A 23,256-nucleotide genomic window follows, 5' to 3' on the forward strand; every position below is an offset into this window, starting at 1 on the left:
ATAAAATATGAGCAAATATCACCTTTTTGTGCATTAAAGATACTAAAAATGACCATAATTAAGCAACTATAGAAGTATTTCTGAGTGATTCAATTACCACTCAGCCTTAAAAAAAAAAAATTGCTACATGTTGCTATGTTTCATGAAAGGTTTTTAGCATGCTCCATTCTGAAAATTTTGCTTTCAGGTTTCAGTCCATCTCAACACTAGAATCAGACTGTTTTACCAAGCTATTGTTGGTGAGTAGTTGTCACATTTGTTGAGAAGCCAGAAGCAGACAGAAGTGCTACCCAATTCAGCAACTAAGCAGTTTTAACCTCATTTCAAGTTACTGCCTGTAAGCCGGGACCCCATTAATCTCAAACTTGGCTCAAAAGCAAGAGGTGGCAGCAGCCCATACCCAAACATCACAGGTGTTTGTACCTGTGAGTTACTGACTTCTGAAACCAGCTGAACACAACAGGCCACAGCTCTGACTTGCTATTTATGCAAGTATTCTCACACCCACATCTACTCTCCACCAAGCAAGCACTGACTGTTACAGCCAGCACAAAGGAGGAATTCAGGAGCAGCGCAGAGGTGCTAGTTTTCGCAAGCCGTGCTGTTTGCATGCTAAGGAAAAACCAGGTTATAGTCATCAGTTAGAGACAAGGTATTACCTTTCTCTTTCAAAAGCCACAGAGCATCCCCACTTTGGCTTTGGAAATAAGGCAAGACTCTGACACAGCCAACTGGTGACCAGAGGGGAAAGGCCTGTTGCTCCCCCCACCCCACAGCCCCCAATTCCTACTGCACCTTGTGTTATTAGACAAAGGACATAGACCAAGTACCTGCGCCACGCTCCTCCTGCAGCAGGGAGTTAAACTTAGGCGCCTGGCTCCTGCCATGAAACAAGAGGCTAGAAAAAACCACAAGTCTGAAACAGTTTAACACAGGACAAAAAAGGCACATTTTAATATGTACAGCAATGCATTTGGGCTATAAATTTACCCAACACAACTGAAAAAAATCCAAACTATGCTTTTATATTTATTCCATGGTGTCAGCCTCATTCCTAGCCACCTACCTTTCTCTGCATCTCTGAATGCTGCTATATACACACACAAACAAACAATTACGTCATGAATGTTCATTTAGGCTCCCAAGTTCAAGTAATAAAGTTCAAACTTGCATAGCATCTTATGCCACTCAGCCATAAACAGTTACGATTGCATATTAGCTGGAGCAGCCATCTCTTTCAATTCAGCCAGTTTTGGCTGGCCACTATTTTAATTTTTTTTTTTTTTTTAATCCTTGAGTCAGAATGTTTCCTAAGTCACCAGCCCTGAGGGATGCCACAGACTTCAAAATGAACCTCTTGCTGTTGTTAAGATCCTCTTAAACCAGAAATTTAGAGTGTTGTCAAGAACAGTTTTAAAAATGTAATACTGTTTATTTTGCTTCAAAAACATTTCAGCATTCTAAACATACAAAAAAAACAGAACGTTGCAAATTTGTTTAAGTACAGAGTGTTTTTGAACTTCAGTTGCTGCACTGGCTCTTCACTTAGTTGACCATGAAGAGATGTCTACAGTTTCAGTTTAAAAACTACCGCACTTAACTAAAAAACCCATACACTTCTCATGCCAGCTGAACCCCCTTCCACAACTAAGAATGGCAGCAGAATGCTATTTCACTATATACAGAAAGACAACTTTAAGCTAAATGGACGCCCACTGTAGTGTAAATAGATCTACCCTCACAGTGCATGCTTTGGGCCATGGCACCCCGGGGAACGTACAGCCTTTCCAAGTAATCACTGCTCCTCTAAGGCATCATCACTCTAAGCATGTACCACAAGAATCTGTCTAGTTTTTACAAACTATAGATATGTACAGTTTATAACCCAGGATTTTCTAGCCAATAACCATATAGTAACACCACCTTACAAATTAAAAAAATGCTTGAAACATTTTTAAATGCTTTGTTACACCAACAGCAAAGTGCACAGAGTTAGGAGAACACTAGAGCGCCTTTTCATTTTAAAAATGTTTGGAAATATGTACAACTTTGATACAGTTTCAGGGTGCTCACTACACCCATGGCCACTTCATGTAAACCAGTTACAATTTCTAGAGCACTTTTAGAAACTACAACGCGATCGGAATCCAATTTTTTTTAATTAAGCCTAATAAGGGCAAGAGACACCATCTCAAATAAGAGGTGCTTCATTTATGGTGTTTCCCCTACTCTATGGTATTCACATGGAGACAAGTAATGTACAGTTTTATTCATCATCATCATCTTCATCCTCCTCTTCTTCATCCTCCTCCTCCTCTTCGTCTTCTTCCTCTACCTTTTTCCGAGCAGCTTTGGTTGCTGCTCCCTTTGCGCCATCAAACTTTCCTTTAGACTTGTAGTCTGCAACATCCTGCAAAGTCAAGGGGATGTCTTAATTTGCTCTAAGCAGCAAACACACACAGCATTTGTACAGCAGTGGGCGTTAAGAAAAAGGGACTGCACCCCCCCACGGGGACACAGCCAGCACAGGTATGCAGACACCTAAGCATGCTCATGAATCATGGAGGTCTCAAACCCTGCATTAATGGCTATTTCTTTGAGGAGGAGAAGAGAATGCAGCCTCTCAAAGTTTCCTGATAACGGGACAAAGCTCCTGTGACAGCACAGCAAACCCTTCATGAAGCAACACGAGCAGCTCCTGTTGCACATCACTGGAAAAAGCTCTCCCTCCTTGCTGAAATCTACCTGTGGATCTTTATCCTGCTCTGCCCCAACCTGTGCAAAGCTCAGCTGTAACTATGCTGGGGCCACCTGAGCTGGGCCTATGTTACAAAAACACATCAACAAAAGAGCTGGTACAGAGGAGGCACAAGTGACAACTCTCCTTACCTTCTCGTACTTCTCCTTCAGTTTAGCTGCCTTATTATTGTAAGGCTGCTTTTCACCATCACTGAGGTTGTTCCACATTTCACCCAGTTTCTTTGCTACATCCCCAATAGATATGCCAGGGTTTGTGGACTTGATCTTGGGGCGAAACTCTGAACAGAAGAGGAAGAAGCCAGACCTTGGAAAGAAACACCAAAGGACAGTCAGCATTTGCAGCAGCATGCCCAGGGAGCACCCCTTCCTCCATCCCTCCCCACACAACACTGACACATGCGTGAGCACACCAAAAAGGAACTTTTTTTAAAAGTTTACAGAATCAAACACAAGCTTAAACGTGTTTTGATTTTACTGAGGTCCGGGCCTTCACTCAATGCTCCTTTTTAATTAAGTGCTCTGCATCCCCTCACCCAATTTCATCTTAGATACACGAGTCTCACTGTGACTCAGCCACATCCGTGTCTTCCATCACTACGAGTTTAAGAGTACCAAGTACTGACTATTTGTGTCAGTGCCCTACATGCTGAAGACCACAAGCTGCCTAGAAGGTTTACAAGACAGTACCACTACCAATCCTGCTATACCAACACTGTGTCCCCCCATCTACCTCCTTCCTGGAAACCCATGTTACATACAGGGGATGAAAACGAACCAAAACCTTACGCATTTAAAGTCTCAAAGTTACTTACGGTGGTCGTTTGGGGGCATTGGGGTCCTTCTTCTTCTTGCCACCCTTAGCTGGTCCATAGTCCTTCATTTCTCTATCATATCGTACCTTATCAGCCTTTGCCATTTCATCAAATTTAGCCTTTTCCTTGCTTGACATGGTCTAAAAAACCAAAACATGAGATGCCAAACTTGTGATTACCCAACTGCTCAATAGCTGGCAAACTTTATGTAAACAAGCCAACACATATCAACTCGATATGGGAGTTTCAGAATTTGTTTGTTTTCTAACCGGACCACCTTGAGGACGAAGGTCCTGTACGGGAAATCACAGCCACCACAGACATACTCAGCAACAGGGAAGCAAGAGAAATGAGACAAGCACAGTCAGAGTCCTCCTTTGGACACACAGCTGGAAGGAAGTAGCTGCTGAAGGGCATTGCTCGTGACTCATAAAAAAGGCCAGCATCTAAATGGGCAGACCCACAAGGCTAAAATGTTCAGTATCGCCACAGGCTCCAGCAGCACCTGACCAATGGCCAGGACAGCTTGCCAACAGCAGCACACAGACCAAAACAGAACCGGCTCCCTTCATGTGCAGACACAGACACACATGTCATCCTAGCAGATACTATAAGAAGTTTGTGACTTCACGAAGTCACAAATTAAGGTACCTTCCACCTCTCTGAGCACTTCTTGGAAAACTCTGCAAAGTTGACTGGAACCTCTGGGTTCTTTTTCTTATGCTCCTCACGGCACGTCTGCACAAAGAAGGCATAGGCAGACATCTTGCCCTTGGGTTTCTTCGGATCACCTTTAGCCATCTTGACTCTACAGGGACAGAAGAAAAAAAAAAAAACAAATGAATGATATATAGATGAATGCATACACCTATATGTATATAGACGGTGTGCATATATTTACATACATACCCCCCCCACCATCTTCTGACGTGATGTCCCATCAGTAACACACCTCCTTTCCTGTGACACCTCTTACCGTCCCCAGTACAGACTTGTATTATTCTCCCTTGATACTTGGGTTGCACACAAGCCAGGAGAAGCCAGTCACTGAATTTGTTACATTAATATATATTTATTTACATCACGTCCAAAGACTGGAGACAGCCTATTAAATATACATACTTCTGCCTATTAAGCATTATATACCAACTAATATAAAGTAACTGTTTCAGTTAGCTACCACACTGCGGCTGGAGTGGTATGCACAGTACCAGGCAGTGACTTATTCCTTCAGGGGCTGGAGTGTACATTTTAGCAGCTGCTGCCCAGGTAAGAAGGCAGGACAAATTAGTCACCTCAAAAAAGTGCAATAACCTTTTATATATAAAAGGGCACAAATAAAGGCTGACATTAAATACAATAGGACTTGTGGAGCCCTGCGAGGTGAGTTATGCTCGCTCTTGCTCCACCAAGTGACACATGTTTGAGGCATAGTGGTCAGTGCAAAGTTGCGATCAGCAAGTCACCAAAACGATGGTGCTAACTTTTGGGCTCAATTTCTTTCCTTGCTTCCGTATTAAATTTTCCCCGCTTAATAAAAATAATCATAAGCCTACAACATTATTTTCCATTTAAAGCTTCTAAGTCACTTGAAAACTTAATTTTTATTAGCACCACGTTAGTATTTAACTACGCCCATTAACTCGCCAGGGGCAGCAGAAGTGGCCGTAAGCCGCCCTGCCCGGTCCGGCCGCTGCCGGGACACCGCTGCCTCCGCGGGGGCGGACAAGCCGCGGTATCGGGAGCCGGGGCGCGGACAAGCCCCCCTCCGAAGTTGGGGGCAAGCGGCCCGCGGCGGCCAGTCCAGCCCAGCCCAGCCCGGCCCCGCGCCCCTCCCGCATCTGCGCCCCCCCAAGGTCACAGCGGCGGCCGCGCTCCGCGGCGCGGGCACCTGCGGCGGGGCCGGAGCCGGCGGGGGCAGCGGCGGCTCCGCCAGACGCCAATAATTCATCTTCCATTTTGTGAAACGCCTCCTGATGAAAGAAAGTGCCCCTGAAATGCGGCGGGGCGGCGGCCGGGGGGCGCCGAGGGGCGGCCGGGGGCGCAGGACACCGGGCCGGCCCCGGGCGGCCGGGGCAAGCGGCAGCGGGAGCGGCGGCGGTCGCGCTCCGCGCCCAGGGCCGGCCCCGCTCGCTAAGATGGCTTCTGCCGGCGCTGCCGCCGCCGCGCCGCCGAACAAAGCCGCGCTCCCCCTCCGCCGCGCTCGGCCCCCCGCGCCCGCCGCCCCCGGCCGCCAGCCCCGCCAAAACGCCACCCCCGCCGCGAAGGGGCTCCCCGCTGGCCCCCCGGCAGGCGGCGGGGGCGTCGGGGCCGGGGCGCGGGCGGGAGGCCCCCCCGCGGCCCCTGCCTAGCGCAGCGCTCTCTAACAAAGGCTCCCGTGCAGCCATTACCGCCGCCGCTACGCTCCTCCGCGCTGCCAGAAAAAGAGTGCGGGGAGCCCCAGGGCGGCCCCCCAGCGCCCGTCCGAGGACACGGGAAGGTGGGGGGAAAGGAGCCGGGGCGAAAGCGAAAGGTTTGAGACCCCGGCGGGGCGCCGGGAAGGAGATTTTCCTCGCCGTGACCCCCCTCCCCATCCCTGTGCCGCTCACACGTCTTTCTTCCCTTCGCCGGGGCTCTCCAGCGCCAGCCATATTAATGCCCACACCACGGGCGGCGCGGCGCGGGGAAAAGGCGATGCGGAGCCCCGTCGCGGACGCAGCCCCACCAGAGACACCTTCTCGGGCAGGGGAAGAGAAGCGGAGGCAGAAGCGAAGGGGTCGGGGGAGTTTGGAGGTGGCGGCGGCGAGAAAAAAACTGCTTGGCCGGGACCGCCGAGCGCAGCGCGCAGGGCTTATCCCTGTCAGATGCTAAAGCGACAGCCATATTAATGCAGAATAAACAGCGGGCACGGCACTGCGCACGGCCGACAACTTTCCCACCGCCACCAGCCCCACCGAGCCTACCCTGGGAAGGGGGCACATAAAAGCCCAGGGCGCTGCGCGTTTTGCCGTGCGACATTAGGAGGCGGCAGAGAAAAATCCCTGCCCATGCGGGGGAGAAGAGGAGTTAGTCCCGGTGTAGTTGCTGCACCAGCCATATTACTCTCGGCGGCACGGGAGCCTAGCGCGGAGCTACAGGGCTGCACCGGGGGCAGGTGGCCCCTCGGCGGCGGGGAGAGCGCCCAGCGGGGCAGGGCAGCAGGACGGAGCACTAACGCTGTGCCTCGCCCGCTGCCCACCACCCCGCCACCTGGGCACAGCATCTGCCCCGGCACCACCAATCCCCGCGAGAGGTGGGGAAACAAAGTTTTGGGTAAATTTTCCGATGCTTTTCTAATTAAATAAAAAAAATAAAATCAAAAACTCGAAAGAAGGAAGAAACAGAACACAACACTAAAAAAAAAAAAAAAAAAAAGAAAAAAGAAAAAAAAAGAAAAAAAAGCATGCTAGGGCAGGCAGGGCAGAGGGACGAAGGCGCGGAGGCAGGGTGGGGAGAGGGCAGCCGCCCCCCGAAAAGTTGCGGCGGGGCTGCACGTACCTGTATTGTTCGCGGTAGTGTGGACAGGAGCGGAGCGCAGGGCACGACGCGGGGCTCGGCGCGGCTCAGCCTCGCGTTGGCTGCCTACGAGAGCGGCCTGATTGGCTGCGGGGCTCTGCCGTTTAAAACAACCTCCTCGCCTTCTCATTGGTGCGGCGCCTCATGAATATTAAGCAGGGCAGCGCGGCGGTTGGCGGGTGCCAGTGAGGTCATTCATTCAAAAAGAGCGCCCGCCGAGGGGGACCGGGCAGCGCGGTGAGCGCGCGCCGGGCGCGGGTGGGAGAGTCCAGGGGAAGTTGGCGCGCGGGGGTCGCGCCTCGCGGCGCTCCCGCCACGTGCGGCAGAGCGGGACCCCCGGGGACCCCCGGCACCGAGCCGAGACCGGGGGGCTCCGGCCACGCCAGCCCCGGGACCGGCCCCCCGGAGATCCGGCCCCGCTGCCAGCGCCGCGGAGCCACGGGGACGAGGGGCAGCCCCGGTGGCTTTCCGGGGCGGCTGACGGGAGGGACCCCCAGGCTGACACTAGCGCGTTATTGCTGCTTTCTCCCCTGAAGCCGTAAGGGGCGGTTCCAGTTGCCGCGCACTGTTTGCGGAGCCGGCTACTAGTGCGCGTAGTGGAACCGAGCCCAAAATAAACTCCTGACAGTCCCAACACACAACGGGTGGAGAAGAAACTACAGAGCGAGGAACTGCGTGTTTGTGTGAGGAGGAGTAGAGTTTTACCCACTCATTCATCAACTAAAGAATCCACTTGAAATACTAGCTCTTACACACTTCTACAATTTGTTTGGTGTTAACTTTCCAGGATTTTCTTGTTATTAAAGAGGCTGGTTGCATACAAGGAAGTCTGTTTAGGGTGCCCTGCTGACTGACACCAGCCCAGTGTGGCTCTAGGGCTCCTTTGGCTCTCTGGAAAGAGCTGTTTCCTATAGGGAAGCTGCCAAATGGTTAAACTGGTATTCGTGGCTGACCACAATTGTTGGTTGGCTCTGAAAAAAGAGCTGTTATTTTTAAGGATGGAGCAGTAAGACTCAGAAACCACTTCATACTGTTATGGGCTGTTTGTAACTGCCACCCTGTTTTGATAGCCAGAAGAAACAGTTGCCCTCTTTAAGGAACAGATAGTGAAAAGAGGCCTCCACCCTGAGCTGAGGCACTGTTAGGCAGCAGATACTGCCCTGTGGAAGCCTTATGGCTATAACAACATATGGCCACAGGTTGCTTTTGCTGGAAAAGATCAAAACAACTGATGAGACACAGAAGAGTGTCAACCTCCTGATGACAGATCCACTGGGAAGCATGCACAATTTTACTCAGGATTTTAGCCAAAGTTCTGCCTGGATTTCTCCCTTAGGGTACATCTCAGGCAGTCTAGCAAGCACCCAATCCAGTTGTTGGCCCCAGCACATCATATGCTTATAGAGACCTTAGAGCCATGTCCTTGGGCTTTTCAAAGGACATGATAAAATCAGTCTTACTAGCCTCTTGGCCTATTTCTGCCTTCTCAAACCAAAAGTACAAAACAAGGGGTTCGTTCATAAACATTAATGAGGTTACCTGAGGGACTGTATTCTGTAGCATCATCATAAAATAAGACAAGCAATACTACTGCAGCATAATCTCTTTGTAGCTGACACACATCCCTTTCACCTATTTTTAGGGATACTTTCAAGTATTCCAAACTAGTTGAATAATTAAGGCTTTTTTCTTGGCTCTTGAGTTGCACAATTTTTTTTATTCTTGAGCACTTTCTTCCTCAAACCACAATCTCAACCTCCAGAGCAGACCAAGCAGAGAGCATTAATAAGGGGATGAACAGGATGTTCAGAAGCTGGCTTAGGAGAGGCACCTGTCATTGAACATGCTGTTCTATAGCCTTCTCCAGAGCATCCCCTCGAGTTCTCATCAGCCAAAGGAAACATTCCCTAAGACGCTTGTTCTAGGAAGGCCAGGAAAGTTTTGACAGCTGGCCAAGGGGCAAAGGAGATATTTTGGTAGCTGAGAGACAGCTGAGTTGCAGGTTCTATCGTAGCACTTGCAGCATGTGTTTGAAAGCAGAGGATGTCAGTAGCAAATGGGTGAACATAACCCCAGATGAAAAGTTTTTACTCACCCCCAAAACTACCACTGCTGCAATTCTGCAGTGCCCTCAGCCCCACACATTGCACTTGGGCCCTGTGTCTGGGCCCTTTCCTGCCATGCACCAAGAAAACAACCCAGAAAGTTAGCTGAGCAAATCTAACCCTTTACTGCAACCTCTTCCAGTCCATGCAGTCCCCCTTCCTCATGCAGCTAACCTGTCCTCTCCTGGTTCCTTCTGTAGACAAGGCAGCTCACTAATCCAGCAAAAAGTAAGCAAAGCCCAAAATTCTACTTCCTTTTATGCTAGGTTACTTTTCCGCTGGATTAGTGGACTGAACCAGTATACCAAGGAGTCAGGTGACTCCCAGAACCAAGGCAAAGAAAGGAGTGTGCAGAAGGATACAACCAGTAGCAGAGACTCTCCCAAGTTTGGGTTTGGTAAATTGTGGTAAATTTTAGGGAGTTTTGGGGTTGTTGGGGTTTTTTTTGCTTGTTTTTGTTTGGTTTTTTTTTTACATTACCTATTACCATGTATTTAACCATAGGAAGGCATGAGAAGAAAACCACAACTAAAAGAAACTTTAGGATGCCTGGCTTTTGGCACAGCAGGCAGCATGTTTGCACTGATGCTAGGAGAGCTCAATACATAGTTCTGAACCTTCCCTTCAGAAAGTCCTGACCTGATCCCCACCAGGAAGGATTTATTTTGCAAACACATGCTGCATTTTTAGGCAACTATCAGCCATACCCTACACCCCACAGCAGGGACCCAGGTCAGTCAGTATCTTGAATATAAGAACTTGGCTAAAATGTTGGCCAAGGTCCCATAGCAAGCAGACAGCTCCTAATACTTGCAGTACCTTGTTGCTGAGAAGAAAGACCTGTCCCAGGCAGAGTCACCAAACACTGAAGACTTCTGGCCCATGTACATCATGTTGGTGCTGTCCAAGAAACAGCAAAGATACAAACAGCTGAGTCCATACTGTTACCTGCCAAAATGAAGCAGTATCTTCTCTTCCACTGGAGATGATGGAACAGGGAGGCAGCTGTGAAAAAAATGTGGAGTCACTGAGGACCCCTCCAACAAATCAATAGACTACATAAATATGCTTTAAACTCAGGAAAGTAATCCACAAATTGCCACCTTCTGCTCCCTGTAATTGCCTGAAGTCTAGAGTAAGTTGACATATTCTTCAGCCAACAGCCACATCTCATCTGAACATTAGTGACAGCTTTGTGGAATTGGCCTTTTGACTGCTCTGTCCATCTTCTGTTGTGCCAGAGGGCCAGCAAATTAAGGCCCACTGTGTACTTAAGCTATTCAGAAATAAAAGTGCTGAAAAGGACCAGAGCTATAACTGAGCTTGGTGGAACACTGACCACTACTGATCAGTTCCACAGCCCATCCAGCCATTCTCACAATGTTCCTCCACCATCTCATTCCTACCAGTGAGACCATGAATGCCTTTGGAAGCATCATGGAGGACAACAACCTCCATGTGTTAAAGATTAGTTCACAAGACCTTTAACAAGCTTCCCAGCATGAATCCAGATTGTCTTGATGTGGGAAGTTAGCCTGACAATAATCTGTGCTCGAGCTTTTGCTACTTGCACTGTGCCACACCTGGGATGATTCCAGCCAAAGAGTTGATGTAATGTCTTTACTGGGCTTGTCCAGTATGGGTCAGAGCATGTTGTGCTTGTTGTGTTGGATATCTTCCTCTTGGGCAGCATCACCTAGTAGTAGCTAGGAAGAGGCTGGTATGGCTTCACACACTGAAATTGTAAAGCATCTCAGTGAATTGGAAGTACACTAGTCACAGAAAAATTATTTGGGCCTTCAATACAGTGATATCCCCAAAAGGAGCTATTGTGCTAAAAAGCTTCCCAAACACACATCATAATATCCAGGAAGAATAAAATTTGCCTGGTTCCTATTTTGGAGGGGCAGCTCAAATACACAGTGCATTGTCAAAGCAGTTCCCTTACTTGAGGGGCTTCTTGGACTTGGATTTGGCAGCATTTCTGGGAATAACCACATAAGCTCCTCTGGTCTGTAGCACACATGCTTGGATATGTGCTATTTCACCCCATCAGAGTTCATTTTTCAGTGCTGAGACCTGATTTTCCACGTCTGTCAGCTGATGCAGGTATCAGAAAGCCAAGAAAGTTTGCAGGGGCGAATAGCTGCAATGAGGTGTTGGATACCAATACAACATCAGTCCATTTGCTCTTTGCCCACCTTTGGAATATGTTGAGCCCATGACTGTGATGTTAAATCAGAAGCACCTATGCTGTTGTGCTCCTGACCATAGCACTGGGGAGCTTATTCAAGGCAAGGAGTAGAGGAACGTTCAAGAAATCTCACAGGAAAGCTGTCTGCACTCCTCCTGAGATAAGTAATTTTCTGAGGCCTTCTAGGTCCCAGAATGCCATGGGTCACAGAAATAATAGAAGTATCCCAAGAAGAAACACGCTTACTGCTCACAGGGTGAGGAAGCTCTGGAAAACATTTGTGAAAAATATTCAGGTCTCTCAGGTATACAGCATGGTTCCCATGAGATGCTTCAAGCAACCTGGACATCCAATGTCAGAGCACTAAGGATGTGCTCACAGTCCTGGCAGAAACACCACATCAGGTGCTGTCACAAGGGTTTAGCTACAAGGTAGGTGCCAGCACAAGGTACCATCCACTAGCCCCACTCATGGCCCTTCCCAAGGTCAGGACCACAACGCACTCGGATGGTTCTCCCTCTCAGCAGCCCTGTGAAACTGTCCTAGCACAGGCACAGCAATCCCAACACATCATCAGAGGTATCAAACCATCCTGACCTCAGCCAGTCATTCCATTGTGGTCACTGAGCTGCAGTTCCAGCAGGATAATTATAACTGCATTTGGAGCTTTCATTTCTATCTTCATTGCATCTCTTCAACACTCATACACACTGGCAAAATTCTCTAGTGGAGACTTGACCCGAATGAAAAGGCTGATGTAAATACATCTGTAGGGTTCTGCCAGCAATTAGGAGTAAGGATGGGGGGAAATCCCTCCTAGGAATCTAACAAAGCCAGGAAACCTTTTTAAGCAGAACCAGCCTATCAGAATGACAGAGTTGGCATTTAAGGTTGGATGGACAATAGCGACATGAAAAGTGTTAAATGACCTGTTTATCTCACCAGCATATTCATTAGGCTAGTTAGGGGGCTGTTTCAAAAGCCTTCAGTGTGGACCTGGCTTCTCCCACCCTGACCTTCTGTGCTAACATGCAATGGAGAAGAAGAGGCTCAATTAACCCTTCTCTAACTGGTACAGTCAAAAGCTGATTGCAGAGGTTTCATTCACAAGTCCAAGTTTATTTTTATTTTATTTTTAAACCAAGAGTTTAAATTCAGTAAAATGAAGAGGAATCCCTTCATAGAAAACCCTTACAATCTTACAACACTTGAGATTTCCACACATGGATTTTCTGATGCCTACAGCCTGAGGCTGAATTCTGGGCCCTGTAACTATAATATTTGTAATTGCTCACTGGGATCTCAGCCAGTTAAAATATTTCCTCTTTAACCTATGAAACAAAAAGAATTATCTTAAATTTATGCTGAAAGTAGAAAATAAAATTAGCAATGGTGCTAATAAGGATCTTGGCAGCATGCAAGTTCAGAGAGACAGAGGTTAATCTTTTCCCAACTCACCTATGAGAAACCTTATGTTACAACAATTAAAATATTAGTCTAAATGACCAGGTGACCTCCAAAATTCCCTAATGGGATGGCACAACCTGTTATCCCCTGTAGCCATATCCCATTAAGCTGACACCTCTGCAGGAGTAGGATACACTCTCAGTTGCACACACAAAATTAATTATTGTCAAATGCACTTTGTGGGGACTGAGGTGACAAATACAAGTTAAAATAATTAACAGTCATACAATGCAGCAGTTGAAAACCTCCTTGCAGTATAACCACAGGCAAGATAAACAGAAATTCATGGTTACCTTCACAGGTGGGGCCCCCTACCATGTCTTGTCACATTGTCCTCATTCCTCTTGGGGCTTTTTACTTCCTTTTCTTTCTCCTCTCCCTGTTTTTGCTTCTCTTCACACTGTGGCCCTGGCTCTTTCCCAGCCCATGCTGCCAGGATGCCCAGGGGGTGGCAGGCAGGCAATTGCCCCTGCACACCTGCTCCATGAGATTTGCCACTGCAGTACAGCACCTCCTACACTTCTAGACTCCTGGAAATTGTGTGCCCCCTGCATACTGCCTCCTTGCATTCCTGGCTTGTCTCTGCTCCCTCATTTAACACATCCCTCCTGCCACAACACACTTTCTTCAGGCGTCTTCTTCCACGCTCAGCTACCACAGGGCCATCTGCTTTCATGTATTTTCTTTTTAAAGATGCGCTATCCCAAACCTTGTAAACCCAAAGTGACCTGGCATGAGAGCAATGAGCAACACTCAGCTTCAGAGGGGCCTTTCTGCTCTGCTTCACATGCACAGAACTACACACACACAAAAAAAAGGGTAATTAATGTGGGGGAAAAAAAATAAAAGCACATTTATCTACCTTTATCTACTTACCCCACCAAGCCAAAGACTAAAAGTAGAAAGACAGGACAACTGTAAACAGTCACTGAGAGTTTCCCATAGCCTTCAGAAGAGATGGAATCTAGATGCAATTTTAAAGGAGACGATTGTGTTTCCCTTGCACTTTAATTGGCAAGTAATCAAGACCACATTCAATGCAACACAAGTTCTTGCAATCATGCTGTGACAGCAGACCAAGAAACTCTATTAAGAATCCAATGCAATTACAACCCAACAGTAGTCCAGCAAAGGGCTGGATATAAAGGGAGGCATGACCCCACATTAGAAAGAAGTCGGTGATGATACAGCTAAGGTGTAGTTCAGACACCATGGATGTGACACTAAATGAAGCAATCAGCACGTCTGACACTGGAAGGAGAAAGCTGCACTGGATACTTATTTCACAGTCCTGAAACATTGCTAGGAGGAGAGTTGCTTTCAGATCACTAAATAATTGTTCCCAAAGCCATGAATACCTGCTTCCATTCCGCACCCAGCACCCACACTCAGCCATAGCTGAACACCACTGTGCATCCTTTCCTCTTTGGCCATCCTGCCACTGTCCACATTTCAAAACAGCACAAAGGCAGCACACAGCATACTGAGGAGATGATTCACCTAAACCACTCACATGCAGATGAATGAAAGAGGAGAATGTTCTTCAGTAAGCATAATAGCATCTTGGTGCTACTCTATCTCACAACATGTGTCTGAATGAAGCTTTGAGTCTGGCCATGGCTTATAACTTATCAAGATAGGCTGCCTATCTCCAGTGTCACAGTGAGACAGGGAGTGACATACAAAATCTTTGGCTAGAGAGAAAGAAAGACGAATTCTCTCCACAGGAGCTGTTAACTGAGGATTTGGTCTCTTCCCCCCAGTTCAGGCTGCTGGGCCATCAGCTGCAGGGTTGCTTTGCACAGTCCAGCTTCTCCAGCTGGCATCTTAAGCAGACTGAAGGTCTGGGTGTAGGAAAACACAGAGAACATTAGGGGATTCCAGCCAGGTGGGGAAACACTCTGTTAGCACAAAAAGGCTTTAAGAAGAGTTAAAAATCTAAGAAAAGACATAAACAGCATAGGTGCTGCAAAGGTGGAGAGGAAAGCAGCTTTTCTTGATCTATGACCTGGAGTACACTGCTGGGACTTAAAATCTCCACAACTGACTGCAAAGCTAGGAAAAGAATACATCGTCCATATGCATGTAGATGTAGGAGAAGCAAAGGAAAAAATGTGAATTGAAGTTTTAGGTGTTTACAGTTTAGGAGAATATGTAATAGGTTGTAAAAAAAACTCATTGGGGTGGCACTGCACAGGATGAGTCTTGCCTTCAAAGGGTCGAATGGACCTTCAATTAAAAAAGGAAGGTGAAAAAATGGCTCAGGATAGCGCTCAAAGTCCCTTAAGCTTTCCCCACTCTTCCCCATGACCTCTCTGTCCCCTATAGCTTTTTTTTTTTCTTATAAATCTGTTGAGAAAATATTGTTTCCTTTTTGGTATCAGTTTTGTGCCATCACTTCACCATAGCAACAGACAGCAAACAGCAGTTCGAACAACTGGAAGTTGTTGGCATACTCAGGTAGGCTCTCTTGCTTCAGCAGCCTTGAGTGACTCCCTGCTTTTGGAAAAACATTTAGTTGCATAATTCCAGGTTTATTTTCACTAAAAGAGAACATACACAATTAACTAAATGCCACCAATTAAACTATCAATAAGGCAGAGATATTTTCAGTACTGCACTTGTATACAACTACACTGTTATGACAGCAGCTACTGCAGCACACCAGGCTGATTTTAGAGTAACTATCTCGAGTCCTGGAGACAGACATGGGCCACAAACCCCCAAGGGCAACTGGGTCCATCCTGGGCAGTTCCCCTGCATACACCTCTGTGCTGGCACAGGCCAAGCTGCCAGCAAGGCCTGAGGGGCTCCAGAGTCTGGGGGTGAGATTTTGTGAAAGATCAAAAGTCCAGATGCCTCCCAAGCAGTGCCCAGCAGTGAGAATGGATCTGAGCTAAGACACTAGAGCAAAAACTGAAGCACATGAGGCTAAAACTTGATACTGGACCATGCAGGTATTTTGGAAGATCAGCAGGAAGATAAAGAGGTCAACAGGATGATGAAGCAATGAAGGAGAGGAAGGGAAGTTTTGCAATGCACAGTTGGGACTTACATGAATATCTTTACATCATTTGAAAAGCACAGGAAAGTCATAATCTGTGACAAAGTATCTAACTCAGGTTGCTACCCACAAGTGCTTACATTGATCCTTGATGATGTTGAAGGAACAGATGTTTTGGGGAGAAATTTAATAATAAAGGGTGTAGATTTCTGCCAAGTGCTCCCAAATTCTTCTTGCTTTACATTCATTGGACATCATGTTTTGTTAACATATTTGATTACTGTTTTGCTTAGGAGTGTAAGAACATTACAGTGAATGAACAGAAAATATATTTACAGTGAAAATGTTTTTTTAAATTGTTTCATTTATGCAGATTCTTTTTAGAGACATACATACGTACCACAAGATACATTAAGAATCACTTTAAAGGAAGATGAACTTCCCCCCAAAAATTGTGCTATTTAAATTTTCTTTTAGGTTTGTTAACCCATTTTAGGTTTAAAAGACATTGTCTATAGAGACTGGGGAGTGTGTCGTATATATATAATTAACTTTTTTATTAATTACAACTTCTCATATCAAGACAAGTGTTTGATAAAATTCCTCCGAATGTCTCAGGTTTCTGCTTTCCCCAACTAAAAGTAGATGCTTTTCAAAGAAAAACAGCTTCAATGACAAAAGAAAGACAAACATACTGAAAATATTAAAGCAAAATAAAAATCTGCCAAACTTCTTTCCCAGTATCATCAGTGACAACACACTTTCAGGATATCAGTAGCAGCCTAGTGTGGCATTTAAGAATATCCAAATAGCTTAGACCCTGCACAGACTCTGCTCAGACCCTGCTGTTCTTTGATTTATAAACTCATATTCAAATCCTGACCTCCAGGTCCAAAACCCCACTGAATTCACTAGAATTTCACAGATGAAGTTCAGGACAGAATTCAGCTTTAAGTTGCTTAATTTTAATTGGCGCATAATATGTTTGTTATTGGGAGATGTTTTTTTCCCATCACTACAAAAATTGGAAGATAAAAATTTAGTAACTAAAAATGTTTTCCAGAATCCTATTTTTCCTGAGGGGAAAAAAAATGTAATTACATGTAAACGGCAGAGTTATTTGATCTTACTGTGAACGTGGTAACTATGGTGTCTGGGTTGTCTTGTGTTCTTTCTGTCCTTCCATCAGCTCATTTGTTTTCCATGTGGCTGCTTGTGTACTTACAATTGTGTCTGGTTATTATATGCTGAACACGATTGTTTTGTACTCAGATTTATTCCCAGCCTGAAAATTATTTGAAAACAGACCGAACAAGGGGGAGAAACACAGCCATCATTTGAGAAACTCGTACAGTGGAGTGCTCAAGGGCTTCCTTTCAGATTTGCCTTCCCTGCCAAGAAAAGGCATTGTTACAGTGACAACCCAGAGGCGTGTGTTACAACACAAAATTCATATGGGATGCAAAATTAAAATCTCAGTCACAGGTGAAGAATTAAGGCACTAGAGGAATGCATACACAGAACTGCTCTTTTCTCCCTGCCTACTAGAAAAAGTTGGCAATGCCTGGTCCCTGCAGAGGTGATGCTGTGAGATGTCCAGTGCCCATGGCAGGGTAGTGAAGCATCCTCCCAGCACCATGCCTTCCTTGTCTCTGCTCAGAGTGGTGACTCCCCGGTCACCAGTCAGCTTCAGAGCCCCGAGTTCCCCCAGTCTGGGCCCTGCTCCTCTCTAGCTAAGCTGTATCCCATCTGACCCTCTGCTCCTCTCCCAGTTCCTGGAATTGTTCAGGAGTGCCAGCATGCCCAGGTCTGTTGGCCCCATCAAAGGAAGAGGTGATTTCTGATGCCCCAGGCCAGTGTGGCCACACCAGTGGGACTCTGCAGCACAGCCAAGGGTCAGCGGGACTCCTACGCTGTGTTAGGATTGCCTCAGGGAAGCACAGGGCTGACACGGACACTCAGCCAAGGATTTGAATCCCTCCTGGTGACAATTTAAGTCAAGTCGGTGTAGATCCAGATAGAAATCAGGTGGGATTTCTCCACGCACAGAGCACTGTATTTCTGAATGGCAGATTATGCTCCTCAAGTTCCTCTACTTCCAGCTACTAACATTTCTCCCCTCTTGTAGCAATTCTGGCCAACAACCCCCACTACTACTTACCCTCCCTGGATAATCACACCCTTACAGTACCTCTCACAGCCTAATGTTTTACAGTGAAATCTGAGAACCTCTGAATAATCCTAATAGCATTAGGCAGAGGCATTCGTGCAATTATGATATAAAAGGTAAGTGTGCTCCCACCAGCTCTCCATTTAAATTTATAGTGATTGGTTCCATACAGTAACATGGTAAATGAAAAACATCCCCCAGCCTTTATTTAAGAGGTTTATAGTAAATAAAAAAATGTCGAGGGTTGTGTGTTGGCATGCAGCCTGGCAGCTCTCCATGCAGGAAGGGGACTCAGGCTCCTTTTCCTAGGCACACATAAAATGCTGGGTGACATACAGCTCTGCTCTGCCAGGAGCGTGGCTGCAGCAAAAGCCTGAGGAAGTCAGGCTGCTGGTCCTAAAGAAACCTCTGCAGGCCTAGGCTGGGAGGGTTAAGGAAGAAAATCACCTGTGCTGTCCTGTGACCTGCTTTCCAGAGACACTCTGGGATCTTTCCAGGGTTTGGTGATGTACCATTTCCCAGCTATGAGGCAGAATGGATTCCCTGATTAATTCAGTACACAGTGCCCTGATCATAGTAAACAAGGGCTGGCAACTGTCACATGTGTCAAGTGCTGACTTTTTTCTTTTTTTTTTACAAGGAACACAGACCTGGAAATATTTTAAACCTTCTACAGAGACTAAAGGCTACTCTCTTGTTCTGAGTTTAGACTGCAGGGAAAACAGGTCATTCATGAGAATTTAATTTCAGTACCTGCATTAGTACCTTTAGAAAATGCAACTTGGATCTGACTCTGACAATTAATTTGCACAAGATCCTGTGCAAGTTAATTAGAAGAAAGGTGTGATTCTGCTACACAAAGCCAAGCATCTGGGGAATACTTAACCTGATCCTGCTCAAAGTATATCACTCCTAGGTGAAAACATCCTCTGTGCTCCTTCGGTCTGAGGCCACCCTGGTAGCCTGCAGGTCTCCCTCTGCCCCTCAGCACCAGACCCCACACCACAGCTCAGGAGTAAGAACAGCCAGTGCAAGCAACACGGTGAGAAGCGCCCATGGCTGCTCTCCTCAGACGGGCTCCAAAAAGGGTCCTGCAGCCCAGCAAACCAATACAGCAGGCACCAGAGAGGCTTTCATCATCTTTACACTCCCAACATCACCTATGCATTGATTCTGTGGTGCCCAAAACTTCCTTACCATGAGTTTCCATTGCTTCTCCTGGTGAGGACGGGCAAATCCTTCGAGTTTTCACATCTTCATCAAGCTGTTTCTCCAACAGCACTCAACACCCTTGCACTGCTGCAGTGTCCTGACACTGTTTTTCCCTCATGTTCCTCTCCATCCATTTCATCCTTAAAATAAATGAATGAAAGAAGGCATCGCTGGCTGAGCCTGATCCCTAAACAGCCCATATTACTGACAGGTCCCTGCTGTGAGACTCCTCTCCCCCAGAGCTCCAGACACAGCACACCCTGACCTGTCTCCATCACTGTGATTCAGCCTTCCCTGTTGTACACCCACATAAGCGATTATTGTCTGCTTCTAATTTGCTGTGATTTCACACCAAGAAATGAATACCAATGTTCCTATGAAGGGGAAAGTCACGAATCATGCAACATCCATTGTCAGATTGCAGCTCCTGGCCTAGCTGGTTGTGGCTGGCACCTACCTTGCAATCCCCTCCTTATTAAATCTCAAGGCCCACCCCGTACTTAAGGAAATTCTCCCCTCCCTACAAGAGGGCACAAAGCAGAACGGACCAGTTTGTGTTTCTCAAAGCACAGTGGAAAGTCAGTGGTGGGCCCAGGAAGGGTTGTGCAAAACTACCTTTGTAAATCCTTCAGGAGAAGTTACTGTGCCCCCTCCCCCAGCTCTGAGGCTTCACACTCCAGCAGCACATTCCCAATCTGCCTTGCACATCTACTGAACTAGGGTAAAACTGGACACTGCAGAGCTGTGATTGGTGTCACCAGGGTAAGGCACGGCTGGAGAGGTCCCTCCCTGCTGTAGGAGGAATACTCATACACACTTCTCTCTCTCTGCTCACGCATCCTGCCCTTGTGATCACGGCACAGTTAGAGGCAAAGCCTGTTACGAGATTGTCACCTCTCCTCTTGCAGTGTCCAGAAGTTCCAAGGCTTGTGGCCACTGTGCCACCCTATAAAGGCAGAGGAAGGGCTTGGGCATCCCTGACAGACTACCTTCCCACTGTACCCCCCACTCACCATACTTTGGAGCAGGACAGGCAGCTTTACCTTTCCTGAGCACTAACTGAAGAGCTCCAGCAGAGCTAGCAGCCAGCTGGGCTGCAAGGAGAGTTAATGTGGTGGAAGGAGGCGGAGGAATAAAAGGCCTTCCTTTCTCTGTTTGTCAGGTAACAGGTCACACACGCTTGCAGACAGATCCCAAAGACTGTCTCTACTCTCACATTTCCTCTCTTCCTTTCTCTGACGCTTTCCTGACATATCTTCTTGTGCACTTTGCTCAGCTTTTGAAGTAACACTCCTCCCTGCTTGTTCTCCTTCCCACTCCTTGTCACTGAAGTCCTGCTGCTGTCATCACACTCCCATCAGACTTCTCCTTTCAACTGTGCGTTTCCACGCTGTCTCTCCCAACTGTCACATACGCTTCTGGTTCAAACATCTGTTCCTCCCCCTCCCAGGGAAGCTGCTCCAAAACAAGCTGCTTTCTGTCTGAATGGCAGGGAGGATAGATTTGGTTGTACATGTGGCACTACATGACCATCATGCTGCCAAGTGAAAGGCTCCTCTTCTGTGATTTGGTGACACCAATTCCCAGGGCTACAGGCTTAGGACCTCCTTATTCTGCCAGGAAGAGTGAGAAGCCTGTTTCTTGCACCTTACAGCCGGGTTACTCAGGGCTAAGCCTCCGCTCTGCAGGAAAGCAAAGGAAGGAAATACTTTGCTGCCCTGCACAGAGGGAAGATCTGCATGACCATTCTCTGTTACAGGTAAAGGAATGCCCATGCAAGAATGTATCAGCCCAGCAGAACAGCAAGAGGCCAGCAAGGACCTGGCAAATTACAGGAGAACTGGGGCTACCCAGTGCCCAACAGTTGGTGGTGGTGCCTGGTGATCTCAAAGGTCACCTGTCATTGCAGATGAGTCTCAGGCTAGTTCCAAACTCAAAGTGGGGTTAACCCAGGCAGCATGGCCAGCAGAGGCCACAGCAGCCCCACTGCCTGCATGCCCAGCTCTGCTGTCAGCCTTGGACTGCCCAGCCTCACTGACACCACCAGGAAAGAGAACAAGTGGTCTCTGGCCTCCTACTTGCTCTGTCCCCATGTGCTGGCTGGAGGCAAGGCCCCAAAACAGATGTCAGAACTTAGAGAAGAAGGTTCAGAGAGGTTTTATCAGCGTTGCTAAGTCCTGCCCATTGTGAAGAAACAGAAATGTAGTTTCCATTCTATTCCCTTTTCAGCTGCTTATACATTTTTCAGATTCCTATTCAGGGTGAAATGTTCAGTGCTTGGTCTCAGATCAGAGATGATTTCTTTTATTTTCCCCTACAGGAACTCTGAGCAAAATACTAAATGGAGTAGATTTGGAGTTTGGGGAGCATGAGCAATCAGATATATCCCCCTTGTTCCCTCTGATACCATATGTTCCAGTTGGAAATTTTACACTGGCAGACTGGTAACTCATAAATGGTGGAGATGATAGACCTCAAATGTTCTCGTTGAGAGGTGGAAAACAAATCCAGATTTAACAAAATAATTGGTTCAATACTGTTATGATGAGTTTAAAGAATTCTGATAATGTTTTCCCCTTCCGTCGTGTCCCAGGAGAGACAAGTACACACATTTTATTTCAAGCTCAGTGCTATAATTTTAAGGATAGCTGACAAGAGGTGGTCTTTGTTAAGATGTATCTATTTGCTTTGAAATCCTAAGAAGTTCAGCACTTGGAGGCTGCCAGAAATCACAGACTTATTATTCAAGGAACTTTTGAGCTGTGCTGTCAAACCATTCAACAGCTCCCATTCAATGCATTTTTGTGCTCATTTACAAACTCTGCAGTGGAATTGCTTGGAGCTTCACTCCCCCCCAGCTCGAAACTCACTTAAAACTAAAGCCAGAGACCCGCAGTGTTCTTGTAAAGGCATGTTTGGAAACCCAGCCTTAGAGAAGCAATGGCAGCTTGATCATCCTCACTTATTGTGTCAGCTAGGTCACTTACAATGTCACAGTCTAGTTGATTTTTTACTTCAAAGTCAGTCCAGCAAACTCCAGGCAAGCTTTGGATAACCTGTTAATACCCTGGATGTTGGTATTAAAAGCAGAAGTTGTAAGACACAGACAACAAGCTTTAAGCACTGATAGTTCCTGATCACGATCAGATTCATGTATGCACCACAACCATAGATGGTTACATACATTATCTTTTCCAGGGGCCAGGTTTACTAGGACAATCTCCCTGTTTCCTTCTCCCATTCCCACTGCACAGCACAGATGTCCTTTTGAATGTGACTGGGGAGACACTGAACAGCTGCCCAGCCCATCCTGCTTCCCCCATTCCATCCATGGTCCCACTCACAGCCGAGAGAGGCACTACTGACAGCTCACATGTATTTAACAACTTGGGCAGCAGGTGACTTCCAAAGCACATTGTGGCATAGTAAAATAGCATACAAAAATCACACTGTTTGGGCAAAGAAGTCTCCTGACCTGGAACTCACCACACACCAGGGCTGGCAGACCATCCAGGAGGCAGATGATGACTCTCTTCCACAGACCAAAGTGACCCAGCAGCCACCTGGAACACAGCAAGAGACAAAATCTCTTTCAAGCAGCTTCCAGCCTGTTCTCTGCCTCCATAGCATCTGGCACAAACTACTTTCAGCTCAAGCTCCTGGTCTCTCTGATCTCCCAGATAGTTATGTACCTTAATGATTCATGATTGTTACTTGAGTCCCACCTGCAAGCAGGGAAGCCTCCATACAAAGGTTATGGGATAGCTGTGGGCTCACTTCCCCAGCCCCTCCTGGGAGCTACTTACTTACACCAGTCTCACAGCGTGGTAATTCTATTAAGTGCTATGGAATTAATCATGATTTAAGCCAGTTGAAAGGAGAGAATAACCAAGTCCTGTATCCTCACCTCCTGAGCTATGGGTACTGCTCTGATCTTGCTTATACTCTGAAGTGCATTATTCCAGCCAGGTTGTTAGAATTACTTTGTGCTTGTACCT

At 47.0% G+C, this 23,256-nt stretch overlaps 1 protein-coding gene across 2 annotated transcripts; it reads right to left on the reverse strand.

Moving 5' to 3' along the window:
• Window positions 1-925: 925 nt before the first annotated feature.
• HMGB3 (high mobility group box 3) lies at window positions 926-22,757 on the reverse strand. Of its 2 annotated transcripts, none has more exons than XM_033072229.2 (5): window positions 22,734-22,757; window positions 4,224-4,380; window positions 3,573-3,712; window positions 2,890-3,064; window positions 926-2,410 (listed from the first exon to the last, which is right to left on the reverse strand). In XM_033072229.2, the coding sequence occupies exons 2-5, from the start codon at window positions 4,371-4,373 to the stop codon at window positions 2,267-2,269; spliced, it is 609 nt and encodes a 202-aa protein (XP_032928120.1). In that variant the 5' UTR covers window positions 4,374-4,380; window positions 22,734-22,757; the 3' UTR covers window positions 926-2,266. The 2 variants fall into 2 exon arrangements, with proteins under 2 accessions (XP_032928120.1, XP_032928122.1); XM_033072231.1 differs by lacking the exon at window positions 22,734-22,757 and adding an exon at window positions 7,089-7,196.
• Between the last annotated feature and the right edge of the window lie 499 nt (window positions 22,758-23,256).

This window comes from Catharus ustulatus, chromosome 14, assembly GCF_009819885.2.
Source record: "Catharus ustulatus isolate bCatUst1 chromosome 14, bCatUst1.pri.v2, whole genome shotgun sequence".
Taxonomy (NCBI): Eukaryota; Metazoa; Chordata; class Aves; order Passeriformes; family Turdidae; genus Catharus; species Catharus ustulatus.